Below are 17,701 nucleotides of genomic sequence, written 5' to 3' on the forward strand. Positions count from 1 at the left end.
CATCTGTGCTACTGTTAGGACTAAGGGAAAACAAATTATCGTTAGAAATTAACGATTGTCTTCTCAGCTGTTCCATGGCCAGGTGTGTGTTATTCCCTCACTATCCCAATTACAATGAGCAGAAAAAAAGGCCCAGATTTCATTTCAAGTGTGCTATTTGCATTTGGAATCTGTTGCTGTCAACTCTCAAGATGAGATTCAAAGAGCTGTCACTATCAGTGAAACAAGCCATCATTAGGCTGAAAAAAACAAAACAAACCCATCAGAGAGATAGCCAAAACATTAGGCGTGGCCAAAACAACTGTTTGGAACATTCTTGAAAAGAAGCAACGCACCGGTGAGCTCAGCAACACCAAAAGACCCGGAAGACCAGGGGAGAAATCTGTGGAGGATGAGTGAAGAATCCTTTCCCTGGTGAAGAAAACCCCCTTCACAACAGTTGGCCAGATGAAGAACACTCTCCAGGAGGTAGGTGTATGTGTGTCAGAGTCATCAAGAGAAGACTTCCCCAGAGTGGATACAGAGGGTTCACCACAAGATGGAAACCATTGGTGAGCCTCAAAAACAGGAAGGCCAGATTAGAGTTTGCCAAACGACATAAAAAAAAGCCTTCACAGTTCTGGAACAACATCCTATAGACAGATGAGATCAAGATCAACTTGTACCAGAGTGATGGGAAGAGAAGAGTATGGAGAAGGAAAGGAACATGATCCTAAGCATACCACCTCATCAGCGGGGCATGGTGGTGGTAGTGTCATGGCATAGTGGGCATGTATGGCTGCCAATGGAACTGCTTCTCTTGTATTTATTGATCATGTGACTGCTGACAAAAGTGACAGGATGAATTCTGAAGTGTTTAGGGCAATATTATCTACTCATATTCAGCAAAATGCTTCGGAACCTATTAGACGGCGCTTCACAGTGCAGATGGACAATGACCCAAAGCAAACTGCAAAAGCAACCAAAGAAGTGGAATGTTATGCAATGGCCAAGTCAATCACCTGACCTGAATCCGATTGAGCATGCATTTCCCTTGCTGAAGACAAAACTGAAGGGAAAATTCCCCAGAAACAAACAGGAACTGAAGACAGTTGCAGTAGAGTCCTGGCAGAGCATCACCAGGGATGAAACACAGCGTCTGCTGATGTCTATGCGTTGCAGACTTCAGGCTGTAATTGACTGCAAAGGATTTGCAACCAAGTATTAAAAAGTGAAAGTTTAATTTATGATTATTATTCTGTCCCATTACTTTTGGTCCCTTAACAAGTGGGAGGCACATATGTAAACTGTTGTAATTCCTACAACATTCACCTGATTTGGATGTAAATACCCTCAAATTAAAGCTGACAATCTGAAGTTAAAGCCCATCTTGTTCGTTTCATTTCAAATCCATTGTGGTGGTGTATAGAGCCAAAAATTTTAGTATTGTGTCGATGTCCCAATATTTATGGACCCGACTCTCTGGATCAAAAAAGGTACGTATTTTAGTAATTTACCCCTAACACACAAATAGTGTTCACCCACACTATAACCCAGTGTATTGGGTTTAGTGTGGGTGAACAAGATAACCGTAGCTGTAGCTTGCACTTAAGCATTGTTCACACCTCTTGGTATTCTATGCAAGTAGATTATACAAAAACAACATAAATCATTTAGACTAAATTAGGTCTAAATTTTCAGATGATATCTCTAGAACAAAACTAATATGAAAAAATAAAAATACTACCTGTACTTTTAACTTGAAGTTACGGATGCTATTTGCCTCCACCAGTTCATGAGACTCTGTAAACCGAACGTACTGGATGTCTAGATGTTCAAAGAGATTCTGGAACAAAACATTGGCCAAAGACGGATCTCTTGCTGCCAGCTTCCTGCAATTTGGATTGAAAATAAATATAAAAAAATGTATTAATTAAATCTATTGCCATGAATACAGTGCACAATTCTCTTCCATAAACATCCAACATTAGCATTATAGTTGTGTGATAAAATGGAATGTGCTAGATTATAATGTATAGTAAAGGACAAATATCTGCTCACAATGATTTGATAGGAAATTATTAGTAGTTATCGCTAAACAAGTGATCAAAATCTGGATGTATACTTTAACCCCTTAAGGACCGAGCCCTTTTTCACCTTAAGGACCGGAGCGTTTTTTGCAATTCTGACCACTGTCACTTTAAACATTTATAACTCTGGAATGCTTTTAGTTATCATTCTGATTCCGAGATTGTTTTTTCGTGACATATTCTACTTTTACTTAGTGGTAAAATTTTATGGTAACTTGCATCCTTTCTTGGTGAAAAATCCCCAAATTTGATGAAAAAAATGAAAATTTTGCATTTTTCTAACTTTGAAGCTCTCTGCTTGTAAGGAAAATGGATATTCAAAATAATTTTTTTTTGGGTTCACATATACAATTTGTCTACTTTATGTTTGCATCATAAAATTTATGAGTTTTTACTTTTGGAAGACACCAGAGGGCTTCAAAGTTCAGCAGCAATTTTGAAATTTTTCACAAAATTTTCAAACTCGCTATTTTTCATGGACCAGTTCAGGTTTGAAGTGGATTTGAAGGGTCTTCATATTAGAAATACCCCATAAAAGACCCCATTATAAAAACCAAACCCCCCAAAGTATTCAAAATGACATTCAGTAAGTGTATTAACCCTTTAGGTGTTTCACAGGAATAGCAGCAAAGTGAAGGAGAAAATTCAAAATCTTCATTTTTTACACTCGCATGTTCTTGTAGACCCAATTTTTTAATTTTTGCAACGGGTAAAAAGGAGAAAATTTTTACTTGTATTTGAAACCCAATTTCTCTCGAGTAAGCACATACCTCATATGTCTATGTTAATTGTTCGGCGGGCGCAGTAGAGGGCTCAGAAGGGAAGGAGCGACAAATGGTTTTTGGGGGGCATGTCACCTTTAGGAAGCCCCTATGGTGCCAGGACAGCAAAAAAAACACACATGGCATACCATTTTGGAAACTAGACCCCTCGGGGAACGTAACAAGGGGTAAAGTGAACCTTAATACCCCACAGGTGTTTCACGACTTTTGCATATGTAAAAAAAATATTTTTTTTTTTACCTAAAATGCTTGGTTTCCCAAAAATTTTACATTTTTAAAAAGTGTAATAGCAGAAAATACCCCCCAAAATTTGAAGCCCAATTTCTCCCGATTCAGAAAACACCCCATATGGGGGTGAAAAGTGCTCTGCTGGCGCACTACAGGTCTCAGAAGAGAAGGAGTCACATTTGGCTTTTTGAAAGCAAATTTTGCTATGGGGGCATGCCGCATTTAGGAAGCCCCTATGGTGCCAGGACAGCAAAAAAAAAAAACACATGGCATACCATTTTGGAAACTAGACCCCTCGGGGAACGTAACAAGGGGTTAAGTGAACCTTTATACCCCACAGGTGTTTCATGACTTTTGTATATGTAAAAAAAAATTTTTTTTTTTACCTAAAATGCTTGTTTTCCCAAAAATTTTACATTTTTAAAAAGGGTAATAGCAGAAAATATCCCCCAAAATTTGAAGCCCAATTTCTCCCGAGTACGGCGATACCCCATATGTGTCCCTAAACTGTTGCCTTGAAATACGACAGGGCTCCAAAGTGAGAGCGCCATGCGCATTTGAGGCCTAAATTAGGGATTGCATAGGGGTGGACATAGGGGAATTCTACGCCAGTGATTCCCAAACAGGGTGCCTCCAGCTGTTGTAAAACTCCCAGCATGCCTGGACAGTCAGTGGCTATCTGGCAATACTGGGAGTAGTTGTTTTGCAACAGCTGGAGGCTCCGTTCTGGAAACAGTGGCGTACCAGACGTTTTTCATTTTTATTGGGGAGGGGAGGGGGGCTGTGTAGGGGTATGTGTATATGTAGTGTTTTTTACTTTTTATTTTATTTTGTGGTAGTGTAGTGTTTTTAGGGTACAGTCGCACGGGCGGGGGTTCACAGTAGTTTCTCGCTGGCAGTTTGAGCAGCGGCAGAAAATTTGCTGCAGCTCAAACTTGCAGCCGGATACTTACTGTAATCCTCCGCCCATGTGAGTGTACCCTGTACGTTCACATTGGGGGGGGGGAAACATCCAACTGTTGCAAAACTACAACTCCCAGCATGGACGGTCTATCAGTGCATGCTGGGAGTTGTAGTTTTGCAACAGCTGGAGGCTCCGTTTTGGAAACAGTGACGTACCAGACGTTTTTCATTTTTATTGGGGAGGGGAGGGGGACTGTGTAGGGGTATGTGCATATGTAGTGTTTTTTACTTTTTATTTTATTTAGTGGTAGTGTAGTGTAGTGTTTTTAGGGTACAGTCGCACGGGCGGGGGGTTCACAGTAGTTTCTCGCTGGCAGTTTGAGCAGCGGCAGAAAATTTGCTGCAGCTCAAACTTGCAGCCGGATACTTACTGTAATCCTCCGCCCATGTGAGTGTACCCTGTACATTCACATTGGGGGGGGGGAAACATCCAGCTGTTGCAAAACTACAACTCCCAGCATGTACGGTCTATCAGTGCATGCTGGGAGTTGTAGTTTTGCAACAGCTGGAGACACACAGGTTGTGAAACACCGAGTTTGGTAACAAACTCAGTGTTTTGCAACCAGTGTGCCTTCAGCTGTTGCAAAAGCTACAACCCCCAGCATGTACGGACAGCGGAAGGGCATGCTGGGTCTTGTAGTTAGGCAACAGCCGGAGGCATACTACATTGGCTGGGGATGCTGGGGATTGTAGTTATGCAACAGCTGGAGACACACTGGTTTACTACTTAACTCAGTGTGCCTTCAGCTGTTGCAAAACTACAACTCTCAGCAGTCACCGACAGCCAACGGGCATGCTGGGAGTTGTAGTTATGCAACCACCAGATGCACCACTACAACTCCCAGCATGCACTTTAGCTGATTGTGCAAGCTGGGAGTTGTAGTTACACAACAGCTGAAGGTACACTTTTCCATAGAAAGAATGTGCCTCCAGCTGTTGCAAAACTACAAGTCCCAGCATGCCCATAAGGGCATGCTGGGAGTTGTGGTGGTCTGCCTCCTGCTGTTGCATAACTACAGCTCCCAGCATGCCCTTGTTGCATGCTGGGAGCTGTTGCTAAGCAACAGCAGGAGGCTGTCACTCACCTCCAACGATCCACACTGCAGGACTGTCCCTCGCCGCCACCGCCGCCGCCGTCGCTCCTGGGGCCCCAATCCCAACAGGGACGCCGGGGATCGGGGTCCCCAGCACCCGGGGTCGTCTTCCCGCACCCGCTCACGTACTCCGGAAGAGGGGCGGAGCGGGTTGCGGGAGTGACACCCGCAGCAGGCGCCCTGATTGGTCGGCGGTAATCCGGCCGACAAATCAGGGCGATCGTGAGGTGGCACCAGTGCCACCTCACTCCTGCAGGCTCTGGCTGTTCGGGGCCGTCAGCCAGTAATTCCGGGTCATCGGGTCACTGGAGACCCGATTGACCCGGAATCCGCCGCAGATCGCTGGACTGAATTGGGGGGACATAATGACCCCCCTGGGCGATATGCCGGGATGCCTGCTGAACGATTTCAGCAGGCATCCGGCTCCCCTCCGGCTAGCGGTGGGGGCCGGAAATGCTCAGGGCGTATCCATACGCCCTCGGTCCTTAAGGACTTGGAAACGGGGGCGTATGGATACGCCCTATGTCCTTAAGGGGTTAAGCATACTTGTCAATTCAGATGACTTTTCAGGATAAACTGCCCTGTGTGTACATGAGGAGCAGCACTATTTCTGGCAATTGTGTAACTAGCTGGTGGACATAGTTGCCTCGTCTCCCCTCCACATAATTGTATTGTTTGTCTTGCAGACAGGACAAAACTGAGCTGCAGGAGGGTTGGGGTTGTTTTAAACGAGGAAAAAGAAAATACATTATAACATTTCTTATATTTACTTGTACTAAGTTAAGTGATGATACAAATCTAGGGGCAGTCCCACCATATGTAAAGTACTGAGTCACGATCATGCCATCTACAAATGCATCGGAGAGATGCCAAGGGAAACATCCGAGCTACTCTGGTGGGGACTAGATACCATTTAAGTAGTACCATCCACCCCACTTACTGCAAGTTGATGTTTATGAGTGGAGCCATTTGGGCCCACTCCCTAGATTCAAAGGTGCAGCCTAAATCAGATTCCCAAGCTCATGTATGGTAATTGGCTAGTTGTAGTGAGATCACTATATATAAAAGGAAAAAAAAACTTTAGTGTCTGAGGAATGGATGCAGATATGTATGTCTAGTGCGAAAAGTACCATCAACATCAGGTTTCTCAACCCCTTAACGACCACGGACATAAATGTACATCCTGGTTTGGCGGTACTTCGCGCACCAGGACGTACATTTACGTCCAGTGTATGACCGCGAGCATTGTAGCGGTGCTCACGTCATACACGGCAGGTATATAGCAGCCTGCGATCCGACCATCTGTATTGGCGGATGAAGGTCCCCTCACCTGCCTCCATCCGTCTCCTGCTCTGGTCTGAGATCTAGCAGACCAGAGCAGGAGATAGCCGATAATACTGATCAGTGCTATGTCCTATGCACAGCACTGAACAGTATTAGCAATCAAATGATTGCTATAGATAGTCCCCTATGGGGACTTAAAAAGTGTAAAAAAAAAAGTTTAAAAAAAAAAAAAAAAAAAAGTAAAAAAAAGTTAAAAATCCCCTCCCCCAATAAAAATAAAAATTGTCAGTTCTTCCCATTTTACCCCCAAAAAGCGTAAATTTTTTTTTTAATAAAACATATTTGGTATCGCCGCATGCGTAAATGTCTGAACTATCATGAACGGCATAAACGTAAAAATTTTTTAAAAAGTCCAAAAATGCAGCTTTTTGTCACATTTTATTACAAAAAAATGTAATAAAAAATTATATAAAACTTTTATGTATGCAAATGTGGTATTGATAAAATTTCAGATGACGGTGCAAAAAATGAGCCCTCATACCGCCCTATATACGGAAAAATGAAAAAGTTATAGGTGGTCAAAATAGGGCGATTTTAGATTGCTGATTTTTTACAAAAAGTTTTAGATTTTTTTAAAGCGGTACAAAAATATAAAAGTATCTAGACATGGGTATCATTTTAATCGTATTGACTCACAGAATAAAGAACACATTTCATTTTTACCGTAAAGTGTACAGTGTGAAAACAAAACCCTCCAAAATGTGCACAATTGTGGTTTTCATTTAAATTTTCCTCCCTAGAAAAAAATTTTTTTGGGTTCGCCGTACATTTTATGGTAAAATTAGAGGTTTCATTACAAAGTACAATTGGTCACGAAAAAAAACAAGCCCTTATATGGGTCTGTAGATGGAAATATGAAAGCGTTATGGATTTTAGAAGGCGAGGAGGAAAAAACGAAAATGCAAAAATAAAATTAAGGAGAAAATGAGCTTGGTCCTTAAGGAGTTAAAGGGGTACGTAGGTGGTTGAGCAATTTAAAGGGGAACTCCGGTGGAAAAAAACATTTTTTCAAATCAACTGGTGCAAGAAAGTTAAACAGCTTTGTAAATCACTTCTATTTAAAAATCTTAACCCTTCTAGTACATCAGCTGCTGTATACTACAGATATACAGTGCTCTCTGCTGACACCTCTATCCGTGTCAGGAACTGTCCAGAGCAGTAGAGGTTTTCTATGGGGATAGGATTCTAATCTGGACAGTTCCTGACATGAACAGAGGTGTCAGCAGAGAGTACTGTTGTCAGGCAGAAAAGAAATTCACAAATTCACAACAGCTAATAAGTACTGGAAGGATTAAGATCTGTTTAACTTTCAGGCATCAGTTAATTTGAAAACATTTGTTTTCTACTTGTTTCCACCGGAGTTCCCCTTCCCTAACCTATCAATGAAATCGCCCATGTGAAATAAAAATCCCTTATTGGTCCACCATGAGAACGCCAATGACATCATGCCAGAGACAAGTCAAAAGTTTTGATCAGTCTAAGGATTCAGTGCTGAGACCCCCACAATCATTAGAACAAGCGGTAAGAAGTGCGCTTTACTCCGCAGCCTTCTGCAATCTCTGCCCAGCTTCACTGGATGGCCCCATAGACTTATAATGAGACCATCTAGTAAAGCTGGATGGAGATCACTGCAAGTCGCAAAAGTGAAGCACGCTGCTACGCACTTCTCCCTGCTCGATCTAATGATCAGTAGGGAGAAGATAGCTGTTGCTAAACAAAAATATAGCCAGCAGCTATTAAAAAGGTGAACGGCCGTAAGAAATCGGGTATAAATCTGCACTAGAAAGGAATGAACTTCCCTCCTCACCCTAAGAGGTGATCAGACAGTACTGAGCATTGTTTACATATTTACACCAATTCGTGAGGATCTTGGTGCAAAGTATGTTGCAGTTGCACGGTGGAAAACAGAGGATCATGTTAAGGGTAGGGTCACGCGTGCTGCATATTTTCTGTTGCGTGTTTTTCTACCCATTATAGTTAAAATATGGCACATGTAAATCTACCCTAAGAAAAAAATAAATAAAAAGCTCCAAGAGCCTACTATATTTACCTCAGAAAACGCTCCTCTGGTCCACCACTGGAGTCTGCTGGTGCTGTTCTAGGACTTGTCCCTCCATTGTACACATGGAGGGAGATTTATCATCGTTGCTGTGGTAAGCGAGTTAACCGGATAGCCGTTTACCGTGCCCCGTGTGGTCCGTTGACGATCACTTACCTGTCCTTGGGGCTCCGGACCGTCCTCTTCGGGATCCCCTGCATCGTCGGCACTCTCCGTGGACGTCATCACGTCGCTGCGCACGCCATCCTGTCATCCAATAGGAGCGGCGTGCGGAGCGATGTGATGGCAGCAACGGAAAGCGAGGATGCCAGGGAAGCCTAGGCCTTACCGGAGCGTCGGGGACACGGCGACGGACGGCGATTTCCCGGGCAGTGGTGACGGTCCGGAGCGGCGAGGACAGGTGAGTACAACTTTCTCTAACAGTGGTCTTCAACCTGCGGACCTCCAGATGTTGCAAAACTACAACTCCCAGCATGCCTGGACAGCCGTTTGCTGTCCAGGCATGCTGGGTGTTGTAGTTTTGCAACATCTGGAGGTCCGCAGGTTGAAGACCACTGTCCTATACTTTACATTGCACGGATCCCTCAACATGCGATGGTTTCAACAAACGATGGTCCGTTTGGAACGGATTACCATTGTATGTTGAGGGACCACTGTAAATTACTTCAGAACAGCACTTTGTCACCCCACCTCAAGTCGCAGCTGAAAGAAAAATGTGCGATATGTATATATATATATATATATATATATATATATATATATATATGTACGTGTGTGTGTGTGTATGTTTATTACATTTTCTTTACAACTTTTTTCCCCCTGAATGTACTAACCAATTTTTTGTTTTGTTTTTTCTTCTCAATTCAGATCCATGCATCCTGTGGACTTCTTCAGATTCGATGGACTACGATGAACCATGTTTTTTTGGTTTAATATTAATAAAATGCTTAACGAGGGCTTGTGGGGGAGTTTTTTGGAATTAAAGTTTTTAAAACGTGCTGTGTTTTATTTTTAAATTTCCTTGACAGGCTTAGTAATGGAAGCAGTCTTATAGATGGAGTCCATTATTAAACCGGGGCTTAGTAGGCCCAAAAACAGCGCTAATCCCCAAATATTACCCCCATACCCACCGCCACAGGGGTGCCGGGAAGAGCCGGTACCAGCAGGCCAGGAGCATCAAAAATGGCGCTCCTGATCCTAGGCGGTAACAGGCTGGCGTTATTTAGGCTGGGGAGGGCCAGTAACAATGGTCCTCACCCACGCTGGTAATGTCAGGCTGTTGCTGCTTGGTTGGTATCTGGCTGATTCTGAGAATACAGGGAAACACTTTTTATTTTTTTTTATTATTTTGGAAAAAAAAAACGCATTGGGTTCCCTGTATTTTCATTCTCAGCCAGATACCAACCAAGCAGCAGCAGCCTGACGTTACTAGGGTGGGTTAGAACCATTGTTACTGGCCCTCCTCAGCCTAAATAACACCAGCCTGTTACCGCCTAGGCCCAGGAGCGCCATTTTTGACGCTCCAGGTCTGTTGGTACTGGCTCTTCCCAGCACCCCTGTGGCAGTGGGTACCGGGGTAATAATTGGGGGTAAGCACTAGCTGTTTTTGGGGCTAACGATAAACCCAGCTTAGTAATGGATTCTGTCTACAAGATGGCTTCCACTACTAAGCCTGTAAAGGAAATTAAAAATAAAAAAACTTTTTAAAAACTTTTATTCCAAAAAACACTCCCCCACAAGCCCTCGTTAGCTATTTAATTAATGTTTAAAAAAAAAAAAAAAAAAAAAAAACACTGGTCATCGACATAGTCCACCGAATCCGAAGAATTCCTCGGAATACACAGATCTGAAATGAGAAGAAAAGAACACGGAAATTGGTTTGTACGTTTATGGCCCCCTTCCTTTGGGAAAACATCCCTTAACCAGCATTTCCAAACAAGGGGCCTCTAGCTGTTGATAAATTACAACCCCCATCATTTGTAATTTAGCAACAGCAAGCCTCCAGTTTAGCAACAGCTGGAGTCTTGCTGTTTCCAAATTACAACTCCCATGATGGGAGTTGTAGTTTAGCAACAGCTGGAGGCACCCTGTAGCTAAACTACTACTCCTGTGATGGGAGTTGTAGTTCAGCAACAGCTGGAGGCACCCTGTAGCTAAACTACTACTCCCGTAATGGGAGTTGTAGTTTAGCAACAGCTTGAGGCACCCCCCGCCCACCCCCTAGTTCATTCCCCCACAGCTCATCTCTCCTCCCCCCAACCCCCAAGCTCATCTCCCCCCCCCCCTGCCCAGTAAGCTCCCGCAACCCCCCGCTTATCTTTCCTCTCCCGCTTATCTCTCCTCCGCCGCTTACCTTTCCTCCGCCACGCATCTATTCCTCCACCGCTTATGTTTCCTCTACCACTCACCTTTTCCTCCGCCGCTTATGTTTCCTCCGCCTGCCGCTTATCTTTCCTCTGCAGTTTATGTTTCCTCTGCCACTCATCTTTTCCTCCACCGCTTATCTTTCTTCCGCCGCTTATCTTTTCCTCCGCTTCATCTTGCCGCCTGTACATCTCCCACCCCGCCGCTTGCTGGTACAGGACTATAACTCCCAGCATGTCCTTTCATTGAGGACATGCTGGGTGTTGTAGTTGCAGTGGTGAGCGGTGGTAGATGCAAGTCGGCCGGCTCCCCGGAATATGAAACTACAGTGTAATCTCATATTTGCCGGTCTGGGCTGTGATTGGCTGGTGGGTCCCAGCCAATCACAGCCCAAACCGGCAAATATGAGATTAGTGAGATAATATGAGATTAGTGAGATAAGTGGGGGGGGGGGGGGGGGGTTGCGGCAGATGACCAGGCAGGGGAGAGTTGAATGAGCGGTGGTGGGAGGAGAGATGACCGGGGGGAGATGGTGGGGGGGGGGGGGGGGGAGTCAGCGGGAGCCCGGGTGGCTACACAGTGATGTCAGCCCGGGCTCCTTTGTACCGATATGATTTCATATTTCTTGCGGGAGCCGTGGTCTCGGCTCCTAGCGGGAAATATGAAATCCCGCTCTACAAAGCAAGTTTTGTAAGTCAGCTCCAGACATGCTTACATTTACGCTGCTTTGGAGGCGGCTGCAACTTTTTATGTGACTTTTGCACTTGCTAAATCCCTGACTACTGCAAAGTGAAAACTGAAATTCACTTTGGTAAGCTCTTTTGTTCATTTTTGCTTACAGCCAAAAGTCACACAAAAAAACGTGCTTAGGCGCACATGCGACTTTTTGTGTGACTTTTGTAAGCAAAAAAACTGCTCTAAATCCCTTGATAAATCTCCCCCATGGTCTTTTTTTCATGAAGTACAATAGAAGAACAAATATTCAACAGTTTATTTGAAATCTAGAAGAGATATATTTCCATGGATTTCCAACGGGCAGTCTACATTTATCTATTATAACTGTGTCAGGCTCAGTACCTTTCAATTGTGGCCCAGAAAAGGTTCAAGACTTCAAAGATTTCTCGGGAGAAGCAAGAAAATCTAAAATCTCCAGAACTCACGCAACAGAAGGAACTTTTTTTTCAGCACGAGTCCTTCCTTGCCTCTGGCAGAGAGGGTCCAATTCTCTTTCCTGAATTGGCAATACAGCATTCTAGTCCATGCTATTACCCTGTTACAGAGGTACTCCGCCTCTGGACATATTACCCCCTATTCAAAGAAAGGGAGACAAGATGTCTATTCAATGGGGGTCCGGCCGCTGAGACCCTCCGCGATATCCAGGCAGGGACCCCGGAACAATCATGTATAGAAAGCTGGGTTTGGGTAGCCTTTGTCGTATCATCACGCCACGCCCCCTCCATTCATGTCTATGGGAGGGGGTGTGACGGCTGTGGCGCTTGTCACTGTTTAAAACACCTGGCTGCCGGCCTGGAGACGGATAGGGGATAAGATGTCCAGGGGCAGAGTACCCCTTTAAGAGTTTAGCTTATTACACTGGTGTCCTTACCTGTTAAAATGTACCCTCCCTTTTGTCTTTGCTAGTTAAACCCCTTCTGTGCTGCTTGAGGATGAAGAGGAATGACAAAATTTGACTACCCTGTAATTTTGCTTTCCTTGAGTCTAAAGGCAGCACACATATACCCTCCCAATAAACTATTTTTACTACTCTATTTTATCATACAGGTGTGAGCTCCAGGAGAGGCTTCTTATGAGATCACCAGTTATGTATTTTCTTTTCTTGATTTATTATGCTAGGTGAGCAGTTCTTGGGTGGCGTCTGTTGGATGTTTTAATAGTTTGGACAATTTCACATGCGGCAAGTATGATATATATATTTTTATTTTATTTAAGGGAGGTGATTTGAATGTTTATTAGGGAAGGGGCTTTTTATATATTTGTACTTATTTATTATTATTTTTGAATCATTTTAAGTCCCTCTAGGGGACTACAATAAGGAAGCATTAGATTGATCATACCGATCAATGCTAGACCCATTGTATAGCACTGATAAGTTAGATCAGTGCTCTGCTAGTACAGCTTGCCTGAGGCCTCTTCAGAACACACACCATATTAAGTAATTGATATCACCCGATGGTATCACTGGGGTGCTGATCTGTAATTGGAAACTGTTGCACATACAAATGCTGCGATCGCTATTGATCAAAGGATTTAAACGGTTAAATCACTGACAATGTTATCTCTGATGTCAGTCATTAACAGAGAAGGTTCCTAAGCTGGCGGCATAGTCCCTGATGGCAAAAACATGATAAATTAACTTTGTGTCACTAAAGGGTTAAAAGTCTACAGCATGGAAAAATAAAAATTGCAACCCATGCAATTCCACTCCACATCCACAGACTGGATTATACTGGTTCATGTAGGAACAGTACTGGGCGTGCAGCCCTGAAACAAATTCATGCAGGTGCACATTTGTATGAAGTTTGCACATTTTCCCTGCACCTGCATAATAGTCTAGGTTTCCAGTGTGGCAGCTTTGGTGTGTAGAATTCTTTTCACCAAACGAAAAGACCAAATATGGTGACAAAAAAATGTATAATCTTTATTAACCACTTAAGGACCAAGCCCATTTTCACCTTAAGGTCCAGGCTAATTTTATTTTTGCGTTTTTGTTTTTTCCTCCTCGCCTTCTAAAATCCATAACTCTTTTATATTTTCATCTACAGACCCATTTAAGAGCTTTTTTTTTGCGTGACCAATTGTACTTTGCAAGGAAACCTCTCATTTTACCATAAAATGTACGGCAAACCCCAAAATAATTTTTTTAGGGAGGAAATTTAAATGAAAACCAAAATTTTACACGTTTTGGAGGGTTTTGTTTTCACACTGTACACTTTACGGTAAAAATGACGTGTTCTTTATTCTGTGGGTCAATACGATTAAAATGATACCCATTGCTATATACTTTTATATTTTTGTACTGCTTAAAAAAAAAATCTAAAACTTTTTGTACAAAATCAGTCATCTAAAACTTTTTCATTTTTCCGTATATAGGGTGGTATGAGGGCTCATTTTTTGCGCTGTCATCTGTACTTTTTTTTAGATACCACATTTGCATATATAAAACTTTTAGATAATTTTTTAAAATAAAATGTGACAAAAAAAAAAGCAACATTTTTGGACTTTTATTTTTTACATTTACGCCATTCATCATACAGGATCATTAAAATTATGTTTTGATAGTTCGGACATTTACGCACCCGGCAATACCAAATATGTTTATTTATTTTTTTTAATTATGCTTTTTGGGGGTAAAATGGGAAAAACTGACAAATTTTTTTTTTTATTGGGGGAGGGGATTTTTTATTTTTAACATTTTTTATGTCCCCATAGGGGACTATCTATAGCAATCATTTGATTGCTAATACTGTTCAGTGCTATGCATAGGACATAGCACCGATCAGTATTATCGGTCATCTTCTGCTCTGGTCTGCTCGATCTCAGACCAGAGCAGAAGACCCCGAACCAGAAGAACCTACATAATAATAGATGCCTATGTGTGCACAATCACTAATAAGTGTTTCACACAACGTACACCAGGCGCAGAGGACATGCAATACATGCAAGTACAGTGCATAGTGAAAGTATTCGGCCCCCTTGAACTTTTTGACCTTTTGCCACATTTCAGGCTTCAAACATAAAGATATAAAACTAATTTTTTGTGAAGAATCAACAACAAGTGGGACACAATCATAAAGTGGAACGAAATTTATTGGATATTTCAAACTTTTTTAACTCCTTAAAGGACACATGACGTACCGGTACGTCATGTGTCTGCTCCCAATCTATAACGCGGGGCCACGGCGTGGCCCCGCATCATAGAGGGTCGGGCCCGGCCTCTAACAACGGCCGGGACCCGTGGCTAATAGCGCACGGCATTGATCGCGGTGCCGCGCGCTATTAACCCTTTAAATGCGGCGTTCAAAGTTGAACGCCGCGTCTAAAGTGAAAGTATGCCGGTTAACTCAGTGGGCTGTTCGGGATAGCCGCGGCGAAATCGCGGCATCCCGAACAGCTTACAGGACAGCAGGAGGGTCCCTACCTACCTCCTCGCTGTCCGATCGCCGAATGACTGCTCAGTGCCCGAGATCCAGGCATGAGCAGTCAAGCGGCAGAATCATCGATCACTGGTTTCCTATGAGAAATCAGTGATCAATGTAATAGATAAGTGTGTGCAGTGTTATAGGTCCCTATGGGAGCTATAACACTGCAAAAAAAAAGTGGGGAAAAAAAAAGTGAACCTTTAATCTCGCTTTTTAATTTATTTATTTTTTTAAAAGAAAGCCGCCTCTTCAGCGCATGCGCGGCGATACTCCTTCGGTCCTCCTGGTCCTCCGCCTCTATGGTTGTACGCACGGGACGTCAGTGACGTCCCGTGCGTACAACCATAGAGACGCGGGAGGAACAGGAGGACAGCAGGATCATCGCAGGAGGACGCGCGCAGGCCCTGGTAAGTGACCGGCGGCGCGTAATCTTCTTCAGCGTTCCGGTCACCGCTCGACCGGTCCTGGCACCTACTGCTATGGTCCATAGGCCATAGGAGTAAATGTGACTCCGGGCCGGAGGAGCGGTGACCGGATCACAGTGGGGGCAGCACACAGACATACAGCCTCCAGCCATACACTGTATGTCTGTGGGGAGGGAGGGGGGGGGGGGGAGGTGCTGCCAACCTAATGTGTGGGGAACTATACTGCCAACCTAATGTGGGGGGAACTATACTGCCAACCTAATGTGGGGGAACATGCTGCCGACTAATGTGGGGGAACATGCTGCCTACCTAATGTGGGGGGAACTACAAGGTACTGTACATTGCGGTAGGAGGGGTAGTCATATATGGCGAGTATATCCCAAACTCTACATTTTAACTGTAAAAGTTGGGGGTCGTCTTATACACCCAGTCGTCTTATACGCCGGCATATACGGTATGTGGGGGGGGGGGGGGGAGGGGTCCTACAGATACAACCGGCCCTTTGAGGGTGACCAAACTGCTGATGCGGCCCCCGATGAATTTGAGTTTGACACCCCTGATTTAACCCCTTCCCTATTAAAAGTTTGAATCACCCCCCTTTTCCCATAAAAAAATTTAAAAAAAAAAACAGTGTAAATAAAAATATATGGTATACCCGCGTGCGGAAATGTCCGAATTATAAAATTATATTGTTAATTAAACCGCACAGTCAATGGCGTATGCGCAAAGTCCAAAATAGTGCATTTTTGGTCACTTTTTATATCATGAAAAAAATTTATAAAAAGCGATCAATAAGTCCTAACAATGCAAAAATAAAAGCGCAAAAAATTAGCCCTCATACCGCCCAATACGCTGAAAAATAAAAAAGTTATAGGGGTCAGAAGATGACAATTTTAAACGTATTGTTTTTCCTGCATGCAGTTATGATTTTTTCCAGAAGTACGACAAAATCAAACCTATATAAGTAGGGTATCATTTTAATTGTATGGACCTACAGAATAAAAAGAATGTGTCATTTTTACCGAAACATTTACTACGTAGAAACGGAAGCCCGCAAAAGTTACAAAACAGCGTTTTTTTTCTTTCAATTTTGTCTCACAAGGATTTTTTTTCCTGTTTTGCCGTAGATTTTTGGGCAAAATGACTGACGTCATTACAAAGTAGAATTGGTGGCGCAAAAAATAAGCCATCATATGGATTTTTAGGTGCAAAATTGAAAGAGTTATGATTTTTTACAGGCAAGGAGGAAAAAACGAAAATGCAAAAACGGAAAAACCCTCGGTCCTTAAGGGGTTAACAAATAAAAATCTGAAAAATTGGGCGTGCAAAATTATTCAGCCCCTTTACTTTCAGTGCAGCAAACTCTCCAGAAGTTCAGTGAGGATCTCTGAATGATCCAATGTTGACCTAAATGACTAATGATGATAAATAGAATCCACCTGTGTGTAATCAAGTCTCCATATAAATGCACCTGCGCTGTGATAGTCTCAGAGGTTCGTTTAAAGAGCAGAGAGCATCATGAAGAACAAGGAACACACCAGGCAGGTCCAAGATACTGTTGTGGAGAAAAAGCCGGATTTAAAGCCGGATTTGGATACAAAAAGATTTCCCAAGCTTTAAACATCCCAAGGAGCACTGTGCAAGCGATAATATTGAAATGGAAGGAGTAAATCTACTCCATACCTCTAAACTTTCAGCTCATACAAGGAGAAGACTGATCAGAGATGCAGCCAAGAGGCCCATGATCACTCTAGATGAACTGCAGAGATCTACAACTGAGGTGGGAGACTCTGTCCATAGGACAACAATCAGTCGTATACTGCACAAATCTGGCCTTTATGGAAGAGTGGCAAGAAGAAAGCCATTTCTTAAAGATATCCATAAAAAGTGTCGTTTAAAGTTTGCCACAAGCCACCTGGGAGACACACCAAACATGTAGAAGAAGCTGCTCTGGTCAGATGAAACCAAAATCGAACTTTTTGGCAACAATGCAAAACGTTATGTTTGGCATAAAAGCAACACAGCTCATCACCACGAACACACCATTCCCACTGTCAAACATGGTGGTGGCAGCATCATGGTTTGGGCCTGCTTTTCTTCAGCAGGGACAGGGAAGATGGTTAAAATTGATGGGAAGGTGGATGGAGCAAAATACAGGACCATTCTGGAAGAAAACCTGATGGAGTCTGCAAAAGACCTCAGACTGGGACGGA

The 17,701-nt window shown here is 43.3% G+C and overlaps 1 protein-coding gene across 5 annotated transcripts in view; it reads right to left on the reverse strand.

Annotated features, from left to right (window-relative positions):
- Nucleotides 1-17,701, reverse strand: part of STAT2 (signal transducer and activator of transcription 2) — a 144,439-nt gene that overhangs the window by 104,676 nt on the left and 22,062 nt on the right. For all 5 annotated transcript variants that reach the window (XM_056562377.1, XM_056562375.1, XM_056562376.1 and 2 more), the window contains exon 3: nt 1,727-1,871. In XM_056562377.1, coding sequence (XP_056418352.1) covers nt 1,727-1,871 — 145 coding nt within the window. The remainder of the gene's footprint in view (nt 1-1,726; nt 1,872-17,701) is intronic.

Source organism: Hyla sarda, chromosome 2 (genome assembly GCF_029499605.1).
Source record: "Hyla sarda isolate aHylSar1 chromosome 2, aHylSar1.hap1, whole genome shotgun sequence".
Lineage (NCBI taxonomy): Eukaryota > Metazoa > Chordata > Amphibia > Anura > Hylidae > Hyla > Hyla sarda.